General features: G+C 45.9%; 2 protein-coding genes across 4 annotated transcripts; one reads left to right on the top strand and one right to left on the bottom strand.

Annotated features, from left to right (window-relative positions):
• Positions 1–262: 262 nt before the first annotated feature.
• Positions 263–5,525, bottom strand: LOC118391298 (glutaminyl-peptide cyclotransferase-like). Of its 3 annotated transcripts, XM_035782546.2 has the most exons (8): positions 5,348–5,516; positions 4,820–5,055; positions 4,322–4,468; positions 3,863–4,165; positions 3,195–3,356; positions 3,003–3,102; positions 2,465–2,581; positions 263–2,137 (listed from the first exon to the last, which is right to left on the bottom strand). In XM_035782546.2, the coding sequence occupies exons 2-8, from the start codon at positions 5,051–5,053 to the stop codon at positions 1,992–1,994; spliced, it is 1,209 nt and encodes a 402-aa protein (XP_035638439.1). In that variant the 5' UTR covers positions 5,054–5,055; positions 5,348–5,516; the 3' UTR covers positions 263–1,991. The 3 variants fall into 3 exon arrangements, with proteins under 3 accessions (XP_035638439.1, XP_035638441.1, XP_035638440.1); XM_035782548.2 differs by having other exon boundaries at positions 2,535–2,581; positions 4,820–5,525; XM_035782547.2 differs by lacking the exon at positions 4,322–4,468 and having other exon boundaries at positions 4,820–5,511.
• A 349-nt stretch (positions 5,526–5,874) lies between these two features.
• On the top strand, positions 5,875–22,443 carry LOC118391299 (uncharacterized). Its single transcript, XM_035782550.2, has 11 exons — positions 5,875–6,016; positions 6,569–6,665; positions 6,840–6,951; positions 7,041–7,154; positions 7,332–7,595; positions 7,699–7,736; positions 7,919–8,136; positions 17,132–17,214; positions 21,639–21,884; positions 21,983–22,072; positions 22,193–22,443. Exons 7-11 carry the CDS (start codon positions 7,947–7,949, stop codon positions 22,358–22,360), a joined length of 777 nt encoding a protein of 258 aa, XP_035638443.1. The 5' UTR covers positions 5,875–6,016; positions 6,569–6,665; positions 6,840–6,951; positions 7,041–7,154; positions 7,332–7,595; positions 7,699–7,736; positions 7,919–7,946; the 3' UTR covers positions 22,361–22,443.
• Positions 22,444–23,507: the final 1,064 nt, after the last annotated feature.

Below are 23,507 nucleotides of genomic sequence, written 5' to 3' on the forward strand. Positions count from 1 at the left end.
TGAGTGAAAATAGTCTCTAAGATACAGGTGTGAAAAGAGCAAGTGCAAATAATCTAGTGCAGGTGAGTACAGGTAGACAGGTCTGTGCAGGTAGACTGCTTCGGGTTAGCTGTTCAACAGTCTTATGGCCTGGAGGAAGAAGCTGTCCCGGAACCGACGAGATCTGATGCTTCGGTACCGCCTGCTGGAAGGTAGCAGCTCAGATGTTGGGGAAATGAACGTTTCAACAATTTTTTTCATTTATGAAATAAAACAAATCAAACAAGTTCATATATTTTTTTATTTAAGAAAATATTCTTAGAGGAATTCTATGCAAGCTATCATTCATTTCACATCATTTTTTTTTGTATACCCTACAATGAAAGTATGAGGCAATGTCAGATATTAGTGCAATACAAGGGTTGAGGTACATTACAAACTGTGTATTTTGGGTCCTGGTTGCTGATTGGCTAAAACAGTATTTCAGTCTTGTATATCAGACAATATACCATGGGTATGACTCAAAAATACTTATTTACTGTTCTATTTATATTGGTAACCAGTTTACAGTTTACAATAGCAATAAGGCTTGTGGTATATGTCCAACATACCACACCCTCTCGGGCCTTATTGCTTAAGTATAGCATCAATCAATCTTTCACATAGGCGATTAGATGACTCAAATTGGAGCCTGGGTGCCTGCTTGTTGTGCATAAACAACTGAGTGTTAACAGACGTTATACTTAGCAAGTACCACTTCTTCTTGACTCAGGTCACATGAGGCTCGTACCCAGGACCTCTGCCTTGCTAGCACACGTGACCGCCTTCCTGTAGCATCTTACCAGTCGACACCACGTGAAAAGCTAGCTACATACTGGTGCAAGTAGGGACACTTCAGGCTGAGGAGTAAGTTTCACACATCCCCATGTGCTACATTAGCAGAAACAGACTGGAACCCAGGCTATGTAACAAAACAGTGGCAGTTTCAGCATCCATTCACACAGTATAATAATGTTGGAACTGAGTATGCTGTAACAAGTATTGCACATAAAATAGTTTCTCATTATGCATTATTACATTCTGCTGGCTGACACCTCATGTCAAGGTCATTGTTATGCTACAATAGTGGATGCATACAGTATGCAATAGATAATACTTTTCAATGAGTTATTATCACTTTAGGCCAGTTAAGTGGTAGATGCAACTCTTTCAGTATACAAGTGATATGTAAAGCATTGGCACTGAACCTAGTTTTGATTTTAGACGAATATCTCTAAATATCTTAATGCTCCCTATACAAAGTCATACCAATACATTTGATTCATCTTCATCCTAATACATATATTTCAACAGAGTTCTTGGGTATATGTACTATTGGAAACTTTTACTTTGTATTACTGGTATTAGCTACATGCAATTATATTCCATATAATCTGGCACTTGTCAAAGCACATATTTATTGCTATATTATTACTGGGCTGGACTATAAATTACTTTTTGGGTGAACAAATATGTACAGTAATGTCTGTATATCACCTCTTTATTTCGCCTTTTAAACTGTTTTTCTATCCCTCACTGGGAAGCACTATATACTCTAATGTTCACTACCTTATTTACTGAACATATTGAAAAAAGGCACATTATCAAGTTTAGCCATGTGTTTTTGCATAAATCTGAGACCCACATCGATTATGATAATTAGAGGGAGAGGGTATGTAAAAGCCTCTGTAATCACAATCCTAATTTCAACAGTTTTCTAGTTTGGCTCCAGAATGGATAAAGAAAAAACAATAAGAATAGGGTATAGAATGTGGGATTATAGGTGATGTGGAAAAATTGCCTGGTGTGATAGGACTTTGGAAATGTATGATGTGGGGATGTGATACTAAGTAATCAAGTAATTAACTGCAAGTGGGAGAGTGGCTGATATTATAAAACAAGGGTGGGTGATTGTGGCATAAAATCGAACGGATCAATGTGTATGGTCAATAATAATGGGGGAAAAATGTCAGTCAGAGTCCTATGTATTCAGCAAGGAACACCACTAGCACCTTGGTGAGATTCTCGATAGTCTGAGAATGGATGTGTTCCGCTGTGTCCTCCAGAGTGTGCATAAAGAAGGGGAAGGGCGTTGTGATCATGTGTAGTACTGGAACCCCTGCAGGCATAGAGCAGAGTGGGTGGGAATGGCAGAGAGATAGAGGAGGAGAGAAGAAAAATGAGATAGGGTAGAGTGTAGAGGACAGATAGGGTAGACAGAGTTTGATAGAGTGAGAGAGAAAACAGGCAGATGGTACATTAAGTTCTACAGGGATAAAACTAAAGCAGGAGGGAACCAATCTCTGTAGATACAGTACAGTCATAAGGCCATAGTCTAATCAGCTGTGGAGGTATTCAATGTGTACTGTTAAACATCCATTCTTATTAGTCAGTAAATGTGCTCTCTAACCATCTGTCTATCTATGTACAGTAGGTGTGCTCTCACCCTGCTGGAGGAAGGGCACATGGTCATCCTCCACAGGGCCCAGGTTTATGTCCTTCCTAAAGTAGCTCACCTCTCTGGGGTGGGAGGACAGCAGACCCAGCTTATGGAGTCTCCTCTCTGGCAGACGGACATGACAGCCACCGCGGGCCATGGTCAAGGCCAATGATAAAGAACGGGAGGAATAAGCAGAGAGGAGACAGAACATTGAGGGAGTAAGAACAGCTCACTCCAGGTGTCTTATTACTGTGCCTGAGTGAAATTAAAGTCCGATCAGCACTGGAGAGCCTGGTCCTGTATCAGCATGAGTCAGTCATCCACCTACCTAACTCTCTTTGCCTTGCTCCCTGGCTCTTTCTGTCATTCTAGTGTACCTCAGCCTCCTTCCCTCTACTTCACAATCTCCATTACAACATGTTTTTGCCACATTATGATTAAAGTGAGCAATCAATGTGATAACAATTCTTTCATTTATCTGGCAATTTTTGTGATACTGTATGTGGAGTAAAAAATGTTGAGAAGTGGGGTGGGGGGGTCTTACCTGCATATATGAGCTCATCAAACCAGCGTACAGTGTTGTCAAAGTGGTTGACAAACATAGGGTCAGGTGCACCAATCAGATCCAACAGAACAAACAGGTCCTGCCAGTAAAAAGTCAGCAAACACAGAACACATTGCATACTACATATGGCTTGGCAAGGGAACATTGTAACATACACTAAAAAAGCCTCACCAAAGCATTTAACAGGGTAGTATGTTCGGCTCCTGGGGGATGAGGGGTGCGGGACATTTGTTCAGCAAGGTAACGTGAGCCATACAGAGAGTCGGAGGGGCTTGGCTGCTCAAACGCCTCATTACCATCAAAGAAAACCAACTGCAATGTCACCTGTGACTTCTACCAGAGAGAAAAACAGACAGAAAGAAAAAATGTACAGAGGATGGAGTGGTAGATCTTCTTGTAATATAACATACAGTATATGTTTAGAAAAAAAAGTTATAGGTCGAATAATATGTGACTACCATTCAATATCCTTTAAAATGCATTGCTTCTGCTGCCAACATGGGAGATGACAGGTGAGTGTTAATGATGTCTGGGCTCCAACCCATCAATGTCTGCACAGTTTAAATTGGAAATAAATGTATAAATAATTCATGTGTAAGCATGGGTAAAACTCTATAAATAGTCTGACATCTCGGGAGAGTGGCAAACTCTTCAGAGGGTAGTCCACCCACAAACGATAGCACAACATTTCATCTGTTTCCCTACGCTTTCTGCAAATCCAACATTTTATTTTCCCCATGCAACCGAGAACTTAAAAGGATCTGTGAAGTCATCACTTTCATCCTTGCCCTCTAAAGCATACCTTTGCCCTAAAGTAGCAGAGCAGACACAGTATTTACCTGTTGTTTTAGCACTTTCAGGTGGACGTCCAGTGCAGTCACCAGCTCCAGTATCATGGCACAGGGGACGGCCGCGTCGCTGGCCCCTAGGAACCTCCTGAGAGGACCGTCGGGGGTTTTGGAAGCTGGGGGCATGACCTTGGAGTCGTAGTGGCAGGCCAGCAGCAGACGACGCGGGGCCGAGGGGTCCAGGACTGCTAGCAGGTTGGAGAAGGTGATTAGTCCCTTTGGGGTAGCAGAGTTAAAGGAGTCGACCTCCAACGACCAACCCGCTGACAGGAACTCTAGATGGCTGTAGATGTGCTGTGGCAATCACAGAAAAAAAGTGTGGTTTTAATTTCAGTAAACAAAATGTTAATTGTTAGAATAACATGTAAAGCAGAGATTGAGAGATACCAATTCAGACATTATAGACACTCTACCCTGATGTCTCTTGCAGGAGTCAATACATTTCCTAACCTCACGCACCCTACGGCTGCCTCTTGTACCTGGCAGTCTCTCTACCATGATGGGCCTCAGGAGAGAGTACCAAAGCCTCCCCGAATTTACCTGGCCCACCAGACGTTTGATCTGGGCCACAGTGGACCTACGGGGGTTATGGGTCAACTGCAGAAGGGGAGGACAGCAGGAGAGAGAGGAGGCAGTTGCAGTATTTTTTTCACATATGCATTTTGAAAAACTGTCTGTTACCTTGCAGAAAATATTGTTTATTATTGAGCAATCAAATATCTGACTTGAGGTTAATTTTCTACCATCAGTGAAATGTATCAATATAGATGCTATTATAGCATCTATAGTTGAACAGACAGGGAGGGTTAAGTATTCCTGCTAGCTGGGGTATGTAGGCTGTAGCAAGATAGCATCACCTAAAAAGTATGCTACTCCTTTCGGCTTGGTGCAATAATGGAAAACTGGAGGCTACAATATACAATAAACAATACAGTATCTATCACCTACCTTGTCTCTTATTAGGTCTGGCACACGAAATTGTATGTTATCGTGCATATGAATACTGTCATCATCATCTCTTGTATCATTACTCGACAAATAAAATCCAAGTGTCAGAGCCATAGCCAGCATCCCGAATAGACAAACGAGAAGCATCCGAACTCGGGACATCCGGAGCCGGTTGCAGCGTCCCAGTAGCAGCTCGGTGCCCGTAACAGATCGGTGCCTCCGGATGGTTCTCATGACTTGAAGTATGGATAGATTCACACAACAGTACAGTCTGGTACAGAGCCTTTCTCAACTATTTGCGTAAAAGTGCATATGATTCCACGCTGGCGTATGGCAATGGAGAAGAACGCGCATGTTAAATATCACAAAAAAACAATATGACACCTTCCATGACTGATTGACTGTTTATGTAATTAATGAGGCCACTGGCTGCTTAGACTCGAGCCCATGTATGACATTTATTATTTCATTTGACACAATCTCAACAGGATAGGCTACCATTCAACAAGAACATAGAGGATAATTTACCTGAATGGAACACTTACGCAGTCATGTTGGGACATGCATGCATCGGCAGATCTATTAAATTAAATCTATCAACGTCCACACCAGTCGAATATTGATTCCGCCATATCATTCGTTATGGCCTAATTTTTGCACGCCGAAGTTCCGTGTCTGCCGTTGGTGCAAAAACAAGAGCAGTATTCAGGCAGACAAGTTCAGACCGGTACCTGCTGCAAAAATTGTCGTGCACGAAAAGGTTTAGGTTTACAATCGATGGAGAAAAAAAGTACTGGAAAAGTGGCTTAGTGTTTTTGGAATACATTCTGAAATGTCAACAGGTTAGATTTAAACAAATAAAATAATCCCACATTAGCCCCCAAAATATATGTGTATTGTTTTATCTATATCTGTATAATTGTACATTGTTGAATAAATGATTGAACCAGACAACTGATTGGTTAATCAAGTAGGCCACATTTCCACATGGTAATGTTCAAATCCAATATATTTCTTAAAAATCTTAGAACATTCACTGTACTCCCTAGGATAGGTCTGTGTCTAGCCTCGTGCAAAGGGATTGGTATTTTTTTATTGCAATGAGGTGACATGACTAGGACGAGCTGGCTAGAGTAAAATGATTTGATAAATAGAGAAAGATAGGCACAATTTCCTTCACTGCTAAACTTCTGCTTGGTAAGTGATTGGCAATTACGTCCACAGATATTGATGTTTTTTATTTAGTAGCTAATAATTGTAATTTATATTTCGCTTGCTTATCTCTGCTCGTCCGAGTCAAGTTACTCAGCTAACGCTACCTGGCTAGCTAGCTATATCGATTTTGCTATAGAATTAACGTTAGCTCAAACGTAGCTACGTTAAGATATTTTAGTTAAAGCAGCTGAGGAAGAGGCGAAGCATATAAAAGTTAAAATAATATTTGGTTAAAGGCGTGAAATTAAAACCAGTAACGTTAGCTAGACTGAGAGATGGCAAACGTCAGCTAGCTAGCAAGCTAATGTTACTTTGTATGGGACTGTGAACGGTAATCGTGCATATTTGACGCCCCCTGTGGCAGATTTGAGCAATGGCACCAGAACCCGCAGGCAGGGACGAGACTCGCTGGAAAAGGTCGTTTTAGCTTCTAAAATGGCCTGTTGCATGTCACTGTCAATAATTAGAAACGGGGCTTGAAGAGATCATGATAATTATTTACTGTAGCTAAAAAATGAGTAACTTATCTTACAGTAAGGATCAGCTGGACTGGAGCACATGCTGGAGGAACAGTCTGAAAGAGATTGCAGGCCTCCTGCCCATATCTGAGCCTAGGAATGGCCTCACCAAGGTTTATGCACTGACGTTCTTGATTTATTTGTATTCATGAATTCTCTGTACAAGTCTTTTGTGTCTGTTTTATATAGACAGTATGTGGGTGCATGTCGTTGCCTGAATTCAGTACGGTTACATTATGTGGGTGGGTGTTTCTGTGTGTGATGTCTCTCCTCTAATCTATCTTCAGAAGGAGACACTGGTCCACATGCTGCGCTATTTTGACTTTCTTCAGAGTAGGATGAGGACCCCGCAGTGCCGCTTGCCTCCCCAATGCATCCCCAAGCAGGAACCTGACACAGGTACCACCCCACCCCAGCATCAAGACAAGTACAGACTGTGCTTGAGTTTCATATCAATGCATTTACACTATGTGTGTTTGCATGCACAGGTTCTGAGAGTGAAGACAACACCCCCTTTGAGCCCTGTACTCCCCCTCACAATCCAAAGGCCAAATGCAAGTATGTCTGCAGTCGTTCCCGCAAGAGACCTGCCCCCACCTCAGGTACCAGCCCCACACCTCCCCCAACTCCCCATGACATTATGTTCAACACAGTTAAAGACTATTGTGAAGTGACGAGAGTAGTTCTGTTGATTACATCAAATATGATTACAAACTGTAGTTTTGTGTGTAATAACATCACACTAACCAGGATGTTGCTTTTCTGTTTGCTTTACTCAGAATTTAAGGCAGAGCTTCAGATGAAAAGAAGGAGATGGTACAAAGCTGTAGCTAATGGAAAATTAGTTGACCCAGAGGAGAAGGGTGTGTCTGTCCCCATGTGGGGAGTGCATTCTGATTGGTCAGAGCATTCTGATTGGTCAGAACTCCAGTCTAGTGATAGCCATGGGGCGTGGCCTGTGTATGACAGCGACTCCCAGCTGAGTTCCCTGGATTCAGGCTTCAGTTTCAATCAGCTGCTTCCCTTGAGCACGCTTCTGGAGGGTGAGTTAGACTGGAGGGTCCTCAGAGGTTTCAGGGCTATACAGGACAGGTATGTTTAGGACAAATGTACATGAGTCAATGCCTCTCTATATGTCTACCCTAGGGAGCAGTGGGACTCTGTGGACTCCATCTCCAACACAGGTAGGCCACTGCTCTATCTGTGAGGACCGCACCAGCAGTGAGAGCAGCCCAGGGAGTGGAGTCCTCTACTCTCCTACTGGGATGTGTTTACATCCCTGTAGCCACTGGCATTCATGCCTGTTTTTTATATTATTAAGTATAGTATTATTGCATGTGTTTTCAACCAATATGTGTGTGTTTAGGTCAGGATCACTTTTCCTGGAGGACCGCATGCTTGGTGTCATCCCACCCATGGGAAAGAAAAGAAAGCCCTTCCTAAGCCCTGCTGCTACACCCCAATGCCCCATCCTGCTACCTGTGTTTAGGATGGGAGACAGTCTGAACCTCAGCCCCTCCCTCACGTCCCCTGCCCGGGGCCTCAGCCACTGCCTGCTGCCTGAGGGAAAGGAGGAGCTCTACGGTAACACTTTTATTAATATCACACGCTCAATATTAAGCTGTTTGAACCTTGTCCTTAGTGACCACGGTGTTGCTGCTTTATGTTGGGTATGTATTAGAGGGTGACCGATGAATTGGGGCCGATTTCAAGTTTTCATAACAATCTGTTATCAGCCTTTTTGGATGTCGATTATGGCCGATTACATTGCAATCCACGAGGAGACAGCGTGGCAGGCTGACCACCTGTTACGTGAGTGCAGCATCAAAAGGACCTTGTGGCTGCAAGGAGCCACGGTAAGTTTCTAGCAAACATTAAACTTATCTTATAAAAACAATCAATCTTCACATAATCACTAGTTAACTACACATACTTGATGATATTACTAGGTCAACTAGCTTGTCCTGCGTTGCATATAATCTACTGTTAATTTGTCATCGAATCACAGCCTACTTCAACTTCGCCAAACAGGTGATGATTTAACAAAAGTGTATTCGCGAAAAAGCACAATCGTTGCACAAATGTACCTAACCTGTAATGCTCCGGGTGTTGTGGGTGTGGAGTCAAACGCAGGAGACAGAGAGTGCAATGCTGTGCGTCTTTAATAGCACCAACGCACCACAGGGTGCTCACAATAGTAACGGCCCCAAACACAGGGAATGAAAAATGTACAACGGAAAAAATCACGACCAGGCACTAACACGTACCTCTACAACAGAGCCGAAGGTTACACTGAAATAATCCCGCACAACAACCAGGCGGGCCGGCTGTCTAATAAAAGACAAACTAATCATACATAAACAGGTGCTACCAATAAACATACAAGGAGGGGGAGGAAAGACAATCAGTGGCAGCTAATAGGCCGGTGACGACGACCGCCGAGCGCCACCCGCCCGGGAAGGGAAGCCACCCTCGGTCGGACTCGTGACAGTACCCCCCATGACGCACGGCTCCCGCAGCGCGCCGACACCGGCCTCGAGGTCGCCCCGGAGGACAAGGTGCAGGGCGATCCGGATGGAGGCGATGGAAATCCCTCAACATTGATGGATCAAAGATGTCCCCCACCGGTACCCAGCACCTCTCCTCCGGGCCGTACCCCTCCCAGTCCACGAGGTACTGCAGGCCCCTCACCCCGTGTCTTGAGTCCAGAATAGCCCGGATCGTGTACTCCGGGGACCCCTCGATGTCCAGAGGGGGGGGGGGACCTCCGGCACCTCACTGTCCTGCAGGGGACCAGCTACCACCGGCCTGAGGAGAGACACATGAAACGAGGGGTTAATACGGTAATAGGAAGGGAGTTGTAATCGATAACACACCTCGTTTATTCTCCTCGGGACTTTAAAGGGCCCTACACACCGCGGACCCAGCTTCCGGCAGGGCAAGCGGAGAGGTAGGTTTCGGGTCGAGAGCCAGACCCTGTCCCCCGGTACAAACACGGGGGCCTCACTGCGGTGGCGGTCAGCACTCCTCTTCTGCCGTCCACTCGCTTGTTGTAGAGATTCCTGGACGGCCCTCCAGGTCTCCTTGCAATCCTGGCAATACGACCGCAGAAACCTACCCACCTCCTGGTTCACTCTCTCCACCTGCCCATTACTCTCGGGGTGATAACCGGAGGTCAGGCTGACAGAGACCCCCAAGCGTTCCATGAACGCTCTCCATACCCGAGACGTGAATTGGGGGCCCCGATCAGAAACGATGTCCTCCGGCACCCCGTAGTGCCGAAAGACATGGGTGAATAACGCCTCCGCAGTCTGTAGGGCTGTAGGGATACCGGGCAACGGGAGGAGACGGCAGGACTTAGAGAACCAATCCACAATCACTAGAACCGCGGTGTTCCCCTGAGATGGCGGAAGATCGGTCAGGAAATCTATGGACAGATGTGACCATGGCCGCTGTGGAACGGGGAGGGGTTGTAACTTCCCTCTAGGAAGGTGCCTAGGAGCCTTACTCTGAGCGCACACTGAACAGGAGGAGACATAACCCTTAACGTCCTTAGCCAAAGTAGGCCACCAATACCTCCCCTGAAGGCTCCCCACTGTCCTCGTCACCCCAGGGTGACCCGAGGAGGGTAGGACGTGAGCCCACCGAATCAGTTTGTCCCGAACACAAAGTGGCACGTACCTTCGCCCCGCTGGACACTGAGGAGGCGCGGGTTCAGCCCGTAACGCCCGCTCGATGTCCGAGTCCACCTCCCATACCACTGGTGCTACCAGCTTTGAGGCGGGAAGGATGGGAGTAGGTTCGGTGGACCCATCCTCTGTGTCGTAAAGGCGGGACAGTGCGTCAGCCTTTACGTTCTGGGAGCCCGGTCTATAAGACAAAGTAAACCGGAACCGGGTGAAGAATATGGCCCACCTTGCCTGACGTGGGTTAAGTCTCCTAGCTGCCCGAATATACTCCAGGTTCTGGTGGTCGGTCCAGGTGAGAAAGGGGTGCTTAGCCCCCTCAAGCCAGTGTCTCCACACCTTCAGAGCTCTAACCACCGCTAGCAACTCCCGGTCCCCCACATCATAGTTACGCTCCGCTGGGCTGAGCTTCCTTGAGAAGAAAGCGCAGGGGCGGAGTTTTGGTGGCGTACCCGAGCGCTGTGATAGCATGGCACCCACCCCAGCCTCGGACGCGTCCACCTCCACTATGAATGCTAGAGAGGGGTCCGGATGCGCCAACACGGACGCATCAGTGAACAGCGCCTTCAACTTGTTGAATGCTCCGTCCGCCTCTGCTGACCACTGCAACCGCACCGGGCCCCCCTTCAGCAGTGAGGTAATGGGAGCCGCTATCTGGCCAAAACCCCGGATAAACCTCCGGTAGTAGTTGGCAAAACCCACAAACCGCTGCACCTCTTTTACCGTGGTCGGAGTCGGCCAATTACGCACGGCCCTAATGCGGTCGCCCTCCATCACTACCCCCGAGGTGGAAATGCGATATCCCAGAAAAGAGACGGCTCGTTTAGAGAACACGCATTTCTCAGCCTTGACGTATAGGTCATGCTCCAGCAGTCTACCAAGCATCTTGCACACCAGAGACACATGCGCGGTGTGAGTGGCCGAGTAGATCAGAATGTCATCGATATAAACAACCACTCCCTGCCCGCACAGGTCCCTGAGAATCTCGTCTACAAAGGATTGAAAAACGTCTGGAGCATTTTTTAACCCATACTGCATGACGAGGTACTCATAGTGGCCTGATGTGGTACTAAATGCGGTTTTCCACTCGTCTCCCTTCCGAATACGCACCAGACTATACGCGCTCCTGAGATCCAGTTTTGTGAAGAACTGCGCTCCATGGAATGATTCCACCGCCCTAGCGATGAGAGATAGAGGGTAACTATACCCCACTGTGATGGCGTTTAGACCTCTATAATCAATACACGGACGCAAACCTCCCTCCTTTTTCCTCACAAAAAAGAAACTTGAGGAGACGGGTGAAATGGAGGGCCGAATGTACCCCTGTCCCAGCGACTCCGTGACATATGTCTCCATTGCCAACGTCTCCTCCTGGAACAGCGGGTACACGTGACTCTTGGGAAGCGCAGCGTCTACCTGGAGATCTATCGAACAATCCCTTCCCGCTCGATAAGGTGGTAATTTAGTCGCTTTCACTTTACTGAAAGCGATTGCCAAATCGGCATACTCGGGGGGAATGCACACCGTGGAACCCTGGTCTGGACTCTCCACCGGCGTGGCACCGATGGAAACTCCCAAACACCTTCCAGAACACTCCTCTGACCACCCCTGGAGAACCCCCTGTCTCCACTAAATTTTAGGATTGTGCCGGGCCAGCCAGGGAGTCCCCAGCACCACTTGAAACGCAGGTGAATCAATAATAAAAAAACTGATACGCTCCCTATGATTCCCCTGCATCACCATGTCCAGTGGGACCGTGGTCTCCCTGACCATCCCTGACCCTAATGGCCGGCTATCTAGGGAGTGCACGGGGAAAGGAGAATCTATCGGCACCAGCAGAACCCCTAACTTAAGGGCGAGTCCACGATCCATAAAGTTCCCAGCTGCGCCTGAATCGACTAGCGCCCTATGCTGGGAAGAGGGAAAAAAGTGAAGAAAAAAGGTTAAGACAAACATGTGGCCAACAGGGGATTCTGGGTGAGTTTGATGCTGACTCACCTGGGGTGACCGAGAAGCGTTCCGCCTGCCATCTCTACTCCCAGACGGACCCCCCCAGCACCGATCAGACGTGTGTCCTCTCCGACCACAGTTGGTGCAGGGAAGGCCTCCTCCTCCGGTACCCCTCGGCGCAGCCCCTCCCAACTCCATCGGAATGGGAGCGGAGGGTCTGGGTGGTAGAGCGCACACGACCCTCTCTGAACGCCCGCGGGCAGCCAGCAGATTGTCCAGTCGAATGGACATGTCAATCAGCTGATCCAGTTACAGAGTGGTGTCCCAACACGCTAACTCCCGGCGGACGTCCTCTCGGAGACTACACCTGTAGTGGTCCATAAGGGCCCTGTCGTTCCACCCAGATCCGGCTGCCAAGGTCCGGAACTCCAGCGCGTAATCCCGGGCGCTCCTCCTCTCCTGCCTGAGATGAAATAGTCGTTCTCCCACCGCTCGGCCGTCTAGAGGGTGATCAAACACGGCACGGAAGCGGCAGGAAAACTCTGGGTAGTGCTCCCGCGCTGAGTCTGGGCCATTCCAGACTGCGTTCGCCCACTCCAGAGCACGACCCGTGAGGCAGGAGATGAGGACACTCACCCTCTCCGCTCCTGAGGGAGTGGGTTTGACGGTGGCCAGGTATAGCTCCAGCTGAAGCAGTAACCCCTGGCAAGCCGCCGCTGCTCCATCATAAGCCCTCGGTAGCGTCAGACTGGAGATGGGGAGTCCAGAGCCGGGGGTGCCGAAGGTGGAGAGAGGAGACCACTCCTCTCCCATCGGTCCATTCTCTCCATCACCTGATCCATCGCGGATCCGATCCGATGGAGGACGGTGGTGTGGTGGAGAACCCGTTCCTCCATCGATGGGAGAGGGTTGGCTGCTGCTCCTGCTGACTCCATTCAATTTGATAGGTGTGGGATTCTGTAATGCTCTGGGTGTCGTGGGTGTGGAGTCAAACGCAGGAGACAGAGAGTGCAATGCTGTGCGTCTTTAATAGCACCAACGCACCACAGGGTGCTCACAATAGTAACGGCCCCAAACACAGGGAATGAAAAATGTACAACGGAAAAAATCACGACCAGGCACTAACACGTACCTCTACAACAGAGCCGAAGGTTGCACTGAAATAATCCCGCACAACAACCAGGCGGGCCGGCTGTCTAATAAAGACAAACTAATCATACATAAACAGGTGCTACCAATAAACATACAAGGAGGGGGAGGAAAGACAATCAGTGGCAGCTAATAGGCCGGTGACGACGACCGCCGAGCGCCACCCGCCCGGGAAGGGAAGCCACCCTCGGTCGGACTCGTGACATAACCATAAACATCAATGCCTTTCTTAAAATCAATACACAGAAGTATATATTTTTAAACCTGTATATTTAGTTAAAAGTCATTCATGCTAGCAGGCAATATTAACGAGGCAAATTGTGTCACTTCTCTTGCGTTCAGTGCAAGCAGACCCAGGTTATATGCAGCAGTTTGGGTCGCCTGGCTCGTTGCGAACTGTGTGAAGACCATTTTCTACAAATAAGACCGTAATTATTTGGCCAGAATTGTATAAAATTATGACGTAACATTGAAGGTTGTGCAATGTAACAGCAATATTTAGACTTAGGGTTGCCACTCGTTCGATAAAATACGTAACGGTTCCGTATTTCACTGAAATATATATTTTTTAAATCCCGAAATGATAGTTTCCGGATTTGACCATATTAATGACAAAAGGCTCGTATTTCTGTGTGTTTATTATATTCGAATTAAGTCTATGATTTGATAGAGCAGTCTGACTGAGCGGTGGTAGGCGGCAGCAGTCTCGTAAGCATTCATTCAAACAGCACTTTCCTGCATTTGCCAGCACTTCTTCTTCTTCAAGCATTGTGCTGTTTTGCCTATCAACTCCCGAGATTAGGCTGGCAATACTAAAGTACCTACACGAACATCCAATAGTCAAAGGAATATGAAATACATATGGTATAGAGAGAAATAGTCGACGTGTCATAATTCCTATAATAACTACAACCTAAAACTTCTTAACTGGGAATATTGAAGACTCGTGTTAAAAGGAATCGCCAGCTTTCATATGTTCTGAGCAAGGAATTTAAACCTTAGCTTTCTTACATGGCACATATTGCACTTTTACTTTCTTCTCCAACACTGGGTTTTTGCGTTATTTAAACCAAATTGAACATGTTTCATTATTTATTTTAGACTAAATTGTTTTTATTTATGTATTATATTAAGTAAAAATAAAAGTGTTCATTGTTCATTCAGTATTGTTGTAATTGTCATTATTATCATTATTATTACAAATATATATATAAAAACTGTCCGATTAATCGGTATCGGCATTTTCTTGGTCCTCCAATAATCGGTATCGGCGTTGAAAAATCATAATCGGTCGACCTCTAGTACATATGAGACCCTGCCTGCCATTTTATTTTCCTTTTTTTTTTTTACCTTCGTTTAACCAGGGAGGCTAGTTGAGAACACGTTCTCATTTACAACTGCGACCTGGCCAAGATAAAGCAAAGCAGTGCGACACAAACAACAACACAGAGTTACACATGGAATAAACAAACATACAGTCAACAACACAATAGAGAAAGTCTATGTACAGTGTGTGCAAATGAGGTAAGATAAGGGAGGTAAGGCCATAAATAGGCCATAGTGGTGAAATAATGACAATTTAGCTATTAAACACTGGAGTGATACATGTGCAGAAGATGAATGTGCATGTAGAGATACTGGGATGCAAAGGAGCAAAAAAATATATTAAAAAAATAACAGTATGGTGATGAGGTAGTTGGATGGGCTATTTCCATATGGGCTATGTACAGGTGCAATGATCTGTGAGCTGCACTGACAGCTGGGGCTTAAAGTTAGTGAGGGAGATATGAGTCTCCAGCTTCAGTGATTTTTGCAATTAGTTCCAGTCATTTGCAGCAGAGAACTGTAAGGAAAAGAGGAATTGGCTTTGGGGGTGACCAGTGAAATATACCTGCTGGAGCGCGTGCTACGCAGGGATGCTGCTATGGTGACCAGTGAGCTGAGATAAGGCGGCGCTTTACCTAGCAGAGACTTATAGATGACCTGGAGCCAGTGGGTTTGGCGATGAATATGAAGCGAGGACCAGCCAACAAGAGCATACAGGTCGCAGTGGTGGGTAGTATATGGGGCTTTGGTGACAAAACGGATGGCACTGTGATAGACTGCATCCAATTTGCTGAGTAGAGTGTTGGAGGCTATTTTGTAAATGACATCGCCGAAGTCAAGGATTGGCAGGATAGTACGTTTTACGAGGGTAAGTTTGGCAGCATACGTGAAGGATGCTTTGTTGCGAAATAGGAAGCCGAATCTAGATTTAATTTTGGATTGGAGATGCTTAATGTGAGTCTGGAAGGAGAGTTCACAGTCTGACCAGACACCTAGGTATGTGTAGTTGTCCACATATTCTAAGTCAGAACCGTCCAGAGAAGTGATGCTGGACGGGCGGACAGGTGCGGGCAGCGATCGGTTGAAGAGCATGCATTTAGTTTTACTTGCATTTAAGAGCAGTTTTGGACGCCACGGAAGGAGTGTTGTATGGCATTGAAGCTTGTTTGGAGGTTTAACACAGTGTCCAAAGAAGGGCCAGATGTATACAGAATGGTGTCATCTGCGTAGAGGTGGATCAGAGAATCACCAGCAGCAAGAGCAACATCATAGATGTATACAGAGAAAAGATTTGGCCTGAGAATTTAACCCTGTGGCACCCCATAGAGACTGCCAGATGTCCGGACAAAAGGGCCTCCATTTTGCCATTTTGACACACGGAGCTCTGTCTGCGAAGTAGTTGGTGAACCAGGCGAGGCAGTTATTTGAGAAACCAAGGCTGTTGAGTCTTGCCGATAAGAATGTGGTGATTGACAGAGTCGAACGCCTTGGCCAGGTCGATGAATACAGCTACACAGTATCGTCTCTTATCAATGGCTGTTATGATATCATTTAGGACCTTGAGCGTGGCTGAGGTGCACCCATGACCAGCTTGGAAACCAGATTGCATAGTGGAGAAGGTATGGTGGGATTCAAAATGGTCAGAGATCTGTTTGTTAACTTGGCTTTCGAAGACCTTAGAAAGGCAGGGTAGGATAGATATAGGTCTGTAGCAGTTTGGGTTTAGAGTACCTCCCTCTTTGAAGCTGACTGCGGCAGCTTTCCAATCTTTGGGGATCTCAGATGATACGAAAAAGAGGCTGAACAGGCTAGTAATAGTGGTTGTAACAATTTCGGCGGATTATTTTAGAAAGAGAGGTTCCAGATTGTCTAGCTCAACTGATTTGTAGGGGTCCAGATTTTGCAGCTCTTTCAGAACATCCGCTATCTGATTTGGGTGAAGGAGGAATGGGGGAGGCTTAGGCAAGTTGCTGTGGGGCGTGCAGGGCTGTTGACCGGGTTAAGGGTAGCCAGGTGGAAAGCATGGCCAGCCATAGAAAAATGCTTATTGAAATTCTCAAGTTTCATGGATTTATCGGTGGTGACAGTGTTTCCTAGCCTCAGTGCAGTGGGCAGCTGGGAGGAGATGCTCTTATTCTCCATGGACTTTACAGTGTCCCTGACCTTTTTGGAATTTGTGCTACAGGATGAAAATTTCTGTTTGAAAAAGCTAGCCTTTGCTTTCCTAACTGCCTGTGTATATTGGTTCCTAACCATTGAAGTGTATTTTAAGTGTCTGACTTCAAATAGATTAAGGGAGGCTCGCTGTAGTGTGCTTTCTACCAAGCAGTGCAGTCTGTAAAAGCTGGCTTTAACTCAGTTGGAAGGATTCCATCAGATTTTAATCATCTACAGTTCCTGGTGCAAGGGAGAGAGACAGAGAGAGAGAGTGAAACATAGCCAACATAGCCCTTCATCTTTTTTTACAGTGCTATTCGAGGATGTTTGGGTCACCCCTAAAACAACCCACACGAAAGTGTCCCGCTTGCCCCGCCATGACCCCACTGACTTGGTAAGCCTCACAGAATCATGTTTTCACAACACAAATCTTGAGTGTATAGTATGACGCCGGAGAAGAAGGCTGGCGTTTTACGTGTCCCCAACCAATTGTTTTTTTGTTTGTTTATTTGCGTTATTTTAACTTGTGTTTTTGTTGTTATTTTGTTCATAATGTTGCCGCTACTGTCTCTTATGACCGAAAATAACTTCTGGATATCAGGACTGTGATTACTCACCACGTACTGGCAGAATCCTCTCCTTTAACGAGTCTGACGAGCCCGACGCGAACGATATACTGCTTTCTCTGGAACAGGCCCAGATTCCCGTGATTTGCATGAAAAGCAGGGGGATAAAAAGGGGCCAAAGGGCGAGCTGCCTTCTGAGAATTCGTAGGCGATCAAATTAACCTCCACTTCCTTCCATTCTGCTAGTAAACGTGCAATCTTTGGAGAATAAAATAGATGAACTAGGCGGAAGATTAATCTACCAACGGGACATTGAAAACTGTATTAACCTAAGCTTCACGGAGTCGTGGCTGAATGACGACACTATCAACATACAGCTGGCTGCTAATACGCTGTACCGGCAGGATAGAACAGCGGCGTCGGGTAAGACAAGGGGTGGCGGATTATGTATTTTTGTAAATAACAGCTGGTGCACGATATCTAAGGAAGTATCAAGCTATTGCTCACCTGAGGTAGAGTATCTCATGATAAGCTGAAGACCACACTATCTACCTAGAGAGTTTTCATCTGTATTTTTCGTAGCCGTTTACATAACACCACAGACTGAGGCTGGAACTAAGACAGCATTGAATGAGCTGTATTCCACCATAAGCAAACAAGAAAACGCTCACCCAGAGGCGACGCTCCTAGTAGCCGGGGACTGTAAATGCAGGGAAACTTAAATCCGTTTGACCAAATTTCTATCATGTTAAATGTGCAACCGGGGGAGGGCTCTGGACCACCTTTACTACACACACAGAGACTCGTACAAAGCTCTCCCTCACACTCCATTTGGCAAATCTGACCATAATTCTATCCTCCTGATTCCTGCTTACAAGCAACAATTTAAGCAGGAAGCACCAGTGAGTGACTAGATAAATAAAAAAAGTGGTCAGATGAAGCAGATGCTGAGCTATAGGACTGTTTTGCTTGCACAAACTGGAATATGTTCCAGGATTCCTCCGATGACATTGAGGAGTACACCACATCAGTCATTGGCTTCATCAATAAGTGACCGTACGTACATACCCCAACCAGAAGCCATGGATTAAAGGTAACATTCGCACTGAGCTAACGGCCAAAGCTGCCCTCAGACGAACCATCAAACAGGCAAAGGGTCAATAAGGGACTAAGATCGAATCATACTACACCAGCTCTGATGCTTGTCGGATGTGGCAGGGCTTGCAAACCATTATAGACTACAAAGGGAAGCCCAGCCGAGAGCTGCCCAGTGACACGAGCCTACCAGACAAGCTAAACTACTTCTATGCTCGCTTCGAGGCAAATAACACTGAAACATGCATGAGAGCACCAGCTGTTCAGGAAGACTGATCACGCTCTCCACAGCAAATGTGAGTAATTAAACAGGTCAACATTCATAAGGCCATGGGGCCAGATGGATTACCAGGACGTGTACTCTGAGCATGCTTTGACCAACTGGCAAGTGTCTTCACTGAGATTTTCAGCAGCGGTAAAATAACAATAGCGAGACTATATACAGGGGGTACAGGAAAGAGTCAATGTGCGTGGGGCACCGGTTAGTTGAGGTAATATGTACAGTTGAAGTCGGAAGTTTACATACACCTTAGACAAACGCATTTAAACTCAGCTTTTCACAATTCCTGACATTTAATCAGAGTAAAAATTCCCTTTTAAGAATGTGAAATGTCAGAATAATAGTAGAGAGAATGATTTATTTCAGCTTTTATTTCTTTCATCACATTCCCAGTGGGTCAGAAGTTTACATAAACTCAATTAGTATTTGGTAGCATTGCCTTTAAATCGCTTAACTTGGGTGAAGCGTCCCACAATAAGTTGGGTGAATTTTGCCCCATTCTTCCTGACAGAGCTGGTGTAACGGAGTCAGGTTTGTAGGCCTCCTTGCTCACACATGCCTTTTCAGTTCTGCCCACAAATTTTCTATGGGATTGAGGTCAGGTCTTTGTGATGGCCACTCCAATACCTTGACTTTGTTGTCCTTAAGCCATTTTGCCACAACTTTGGAAGTATGCTTGGGGTCATTGTCCATTTGGAAGACCCATTTGCGATCAAGCTTTAACTTCCTGACTGATGTCTTGAGATGTTGCTTCAATATAGTCTGGCTTTTTTTATGGTGGTTTTGGAGCAGTGGCTTCTTCCTTGCTGAGCGGCCTTTCAGGTTATGTCGATATAGGACTCGTTTTACTTTGAATATAGATCATTCTGTACCTGTTTCCTCCAGCATTTTCACAAGGTCCTTTGCTGTTGTTTTGGGATTGATTTGCACTTTTCGCACCAAAGTACGTTCATCTCTAGGAGACAGAACGTGTCTCCTTCCTGAGAGGTATGACGGCTGCGTAGTCCCATGGTGTTTATACTTGCATACTATTGTTTGTACAGATTAACGTGGTAACTTCAGGCATTTGGAAATTGCTCCCAAGACTGAACCAGACTTGTGGAGGTCTACAATTTTTTTTCTGAGGTCTTGGCTGATTTATTTTGATTTTCCCATGATGTCAAGCAAAGAGGCACTGAGTTTGAAGGTCGGCCTTGAAATACATCCACGGGTACATCTCCAATTGACTCGAATGATGTCAATTAGTCTATCAGAAGTTTCTAAAGCCATGACATAATTTTCTGGAATTTACCAAGCTGTTTAAAGGCACAGTCAACTTAGTGTATGTAATTGTGATACAGTGAATTATAAGTGAAATAATCTGTCTGGAAACAATAGTTGGAAAAATGACTTGTGTCATGCACAAAATAGATGTCCTAACCGACTTGCCAAAACTATAGTTTGTTAACAAGAAATTTGTGGAGTGGTTGAAAAACGCTTTTTAAAGACTCCAGCCTAAGTGTATGTAAACTGTACAAGTGGGTAGAGTTATTAAAATGACTATGCATAAATGATAACAGAGAGTTGCAGCGGTGTAAAAGGGGGAGGGCAGTGCAAATTGTCTGGTTTGCCATTTGATTAAATGTTCAAGAGTCTTATGGCTTGGGGGTAGAAGCTGTTTACAATCCTCTAAATACCATAGTACCCTCAAAGCTCGTCAATAAGCTAAGGATCCTGGTACTAAATACCTCCCTCTGCAACTGGATCCTGGACTTCTTGACGGGCCACCCATAGGTGGTAAGGGTAGGTAACAACACATCCGCCACGCTGATCCTCAACACCGGGCCACTCAGGGGTGCATGCTTAGTTTTCCGATGACACAACAGTGGTAGGCCTGATCACCAACAACAATGAGACAGCCTATAGGGAGAAGGTCAGAGACCTGGCCGTGTGGTGCCAGGACAACAACCTCTCCCTCAACATGATCAAGACAAAGGAGATGATTGTGGACTACAGGAAAAAGAGGACAGAGCAGGCCCCCATTCTCACGGGGCTGCAGTGGAGCAGGTTGAGAGCTTCAAGTTCTGTGGTGTCTACATCACCAACAAACTAACATGGTCCAAGCACACCAAGACAGTCGTGAAGAGGGCACAACATATTCTTTATGGGTCCTCAGATCCTCAATAGGTTCTACAGCTGCACCATCAAGAGCATCCTGACTGGTTGCATCACTGCCTGATATGGCAACTGCTCAGCCTCCGACCGCAAGGCAGAGGGTAGTGCGAACTGTTCAGTACATTACTGGGGCCAAGCTTCCTGCCATCTAGGACCTCTATACCAGGCGGTGTCAGAGGAAGGCCCTGACAATTGTCAAAAGACTCCAGCCACCCTAGTCATAGACTGTTCTCTCTGCCACTGCACAGCAAGCGGTACCGGAGCCAAGTCTAGGACCAAGAGGCTTCTAAACAGCTTCTACCCCAAGCCATAAGCCTCTGAACATCTAATCAAATGTCTACCCAGACTATTTGCATTGCCCCCCTTTACACAGCTGCTACTCTCTGTTGTTATCATATATGCATAGTCACTTTAATAACTACCTACATGTACATATTACCTCAACTAACCAGTGACCCTGCACATTGACTTTGTACCGATACCTCACTGTATATATTCTCGCTACTGTTATTTTACTGCTGCTCTTTAATTACTTGTTACTTTTATTTCTTATTCTTATCTGTATTTTTTTTTTTTACTGCATTGTTGGTTAGGGGCTTGTAAGTAAGCATTTCACTGTAATGCCTGTTGTATTCGGCGCATGTGACTAATAAAATTTGATTTGAAATTATGTTAGGTACATGAGTATGTTCAAGTCAAATATAAAGCCACTGTTCCCCCTAGCTGTCGGAAGGTGAAGCTGTGGTGAGGCATGAAGGAGTGGCAGTCCTCCCCGGGGGAGGAGGGGGACATCACCTGGACCCCCAAGCAACAACTAGTCCCTCTGAAGTCGAAGACCAGCAGCGCAGCACGCCGGCGCAGTGGCAAAGCCTCCACCAGGGTTCACCCTCAAGTCCCTCCACCCCTAAAGAAGAAGAGTGTCAATGGCTTTATCATGTTCTGCCGCATCAACAGGAAGACCTAGCTCTGGTGAGTAAACCCTTTAACCCCCATAACCCTGTGTTTCAGCTGGATGTTCTCTACCTCTGTGTGTCTATAACTAAGATAGCTGCCATGTCTCTGAACAGCACTCACCCTGGCACTCCGTCTACTGTGGTCACCAAGGAGCTGGCCAGGCTGTGGCACGTCATGCCCAAGCAGGAGAGGCGTGTCTACTGGTCAGTATCCCTCTCACTGTGTTGGTCTCTGTACTCTGATATTGTAGTTTGGTAATGAGAGGACGTGCTTCATTAGTTTCTTTAGAGGAATGTGTGTTCGCTTTATCTCTCTGTCTGAAGGCACGTCGCTTCAGCCGCCAGCAGAACCGTAACGTGAGGAGTGAGCTGGTGGAGGGAGAGGGAGACCGGGAGGAAGAGGACTGTGTACCCACCCCCTCCACATGCTGCTGGCCCAGAGAGACCTGTGTGCTGCAGCCAGAGGAGGCTCCTAGAGAAGCTACCTCCTGACACTGACCATATGCATCTAGCATTGGATGTCCATATTTATATATGTGTCCATATTCAAATAAACTCTGTTTATTTAAGTCTTACTGTATGAGTTAATTATGGAGTTCGTTGGAGGTTAAATTATATTCTCAAACGCAGACACTTTATCTCTGTCTTGCACGCCACATTTGAAATGTTACTTATTGTTTTCTACTTCAGGTTGAAATGTATTTATACAAAATGTTCAAACTTGATTTTAAAGATATCATTGATTACATTTTTACTTGGGAGTTTTCTATTTACATTAAGTGAGGTCTTCCCTTGGGTTATAAATGCCAAGGCAGTGTTTTACTAGTCATGTCATTCTGTAACGAAGAGGAGTAGTAGGAAGGATCGGAGGACAAATGCGCAGCGTGGTAAGTGTCCATAACGATACTTTATTTACATGAACACTAAACTACAAAATAACAACGTGAATAACCGGAACAAACACTAACAGCTCGAGCTCAGTGAGGTTGGATGGAGAGCATTTGTGAACAGCAGTTTTCAGTTCTTTCCACAGATTCTAGATTGGATTCAGGTCTGGACTTTGACTTGGCCATTCTAACACATGGATATGTTTATTTTTGAACCATTCCATTGTAGATTTCGCTTTATGTTTTGGATTATTGTCTTGTTGGAAGACAAATCTCCGTCCCAGTCTCAGGTCTTTTGCAGACTCCATCAGGTTTTCTTCCAGAATGGTCCTGTATTTGGCTCCATCCATCTTCCCATCAATTTTAACCATCTTCCCTGTCCCTGCTGAAGAAAAGCAGGCCCAAACCATGATGCTGCCACCACCATGTTTGACAGTGGGGATGGTGTTCAGGGTGATGAGCTGTGTTGCTTTTACGCCAAACATAACGTTTTGCATTGTTGCCAAAAAGTTCAATTTTGGTTTCATCTGACCAGAGCACCTTCTTCCACATGTTTGGTGTGTCTCCCAGGTGGCTTGTGGCAAACTTTAAAACAACACTTTTTTATGGATATCTTTAAGAAATGGCTTTCTTCTTGCCACTCTTCCATAAAGGCCAGATTTGTGCAATATACGACTGATTGTTGTCCTATGGACAGAGTCTCCCACCTCAGCTGTAGATCTCTGCAGTTCATCCAGAGTGATCATGGGCCT

The sequence above is a fragment of the Oncorhynchus keta genome, chromosome 12 (assembly GCF_023373465.1).
Source record: "Oncorhynchus keta strain PuntledgeMale-10-30-2019 chromosome 12, Oket_V2, whole genome shotgun sequence".
Classification (NCBI taxonomy): Eukaryota; Metazoa; Chordata; class Actinopteri; order Salmoniformes; family Salmonidae; genus Oncorhynchus; species Oncorhynchus keta.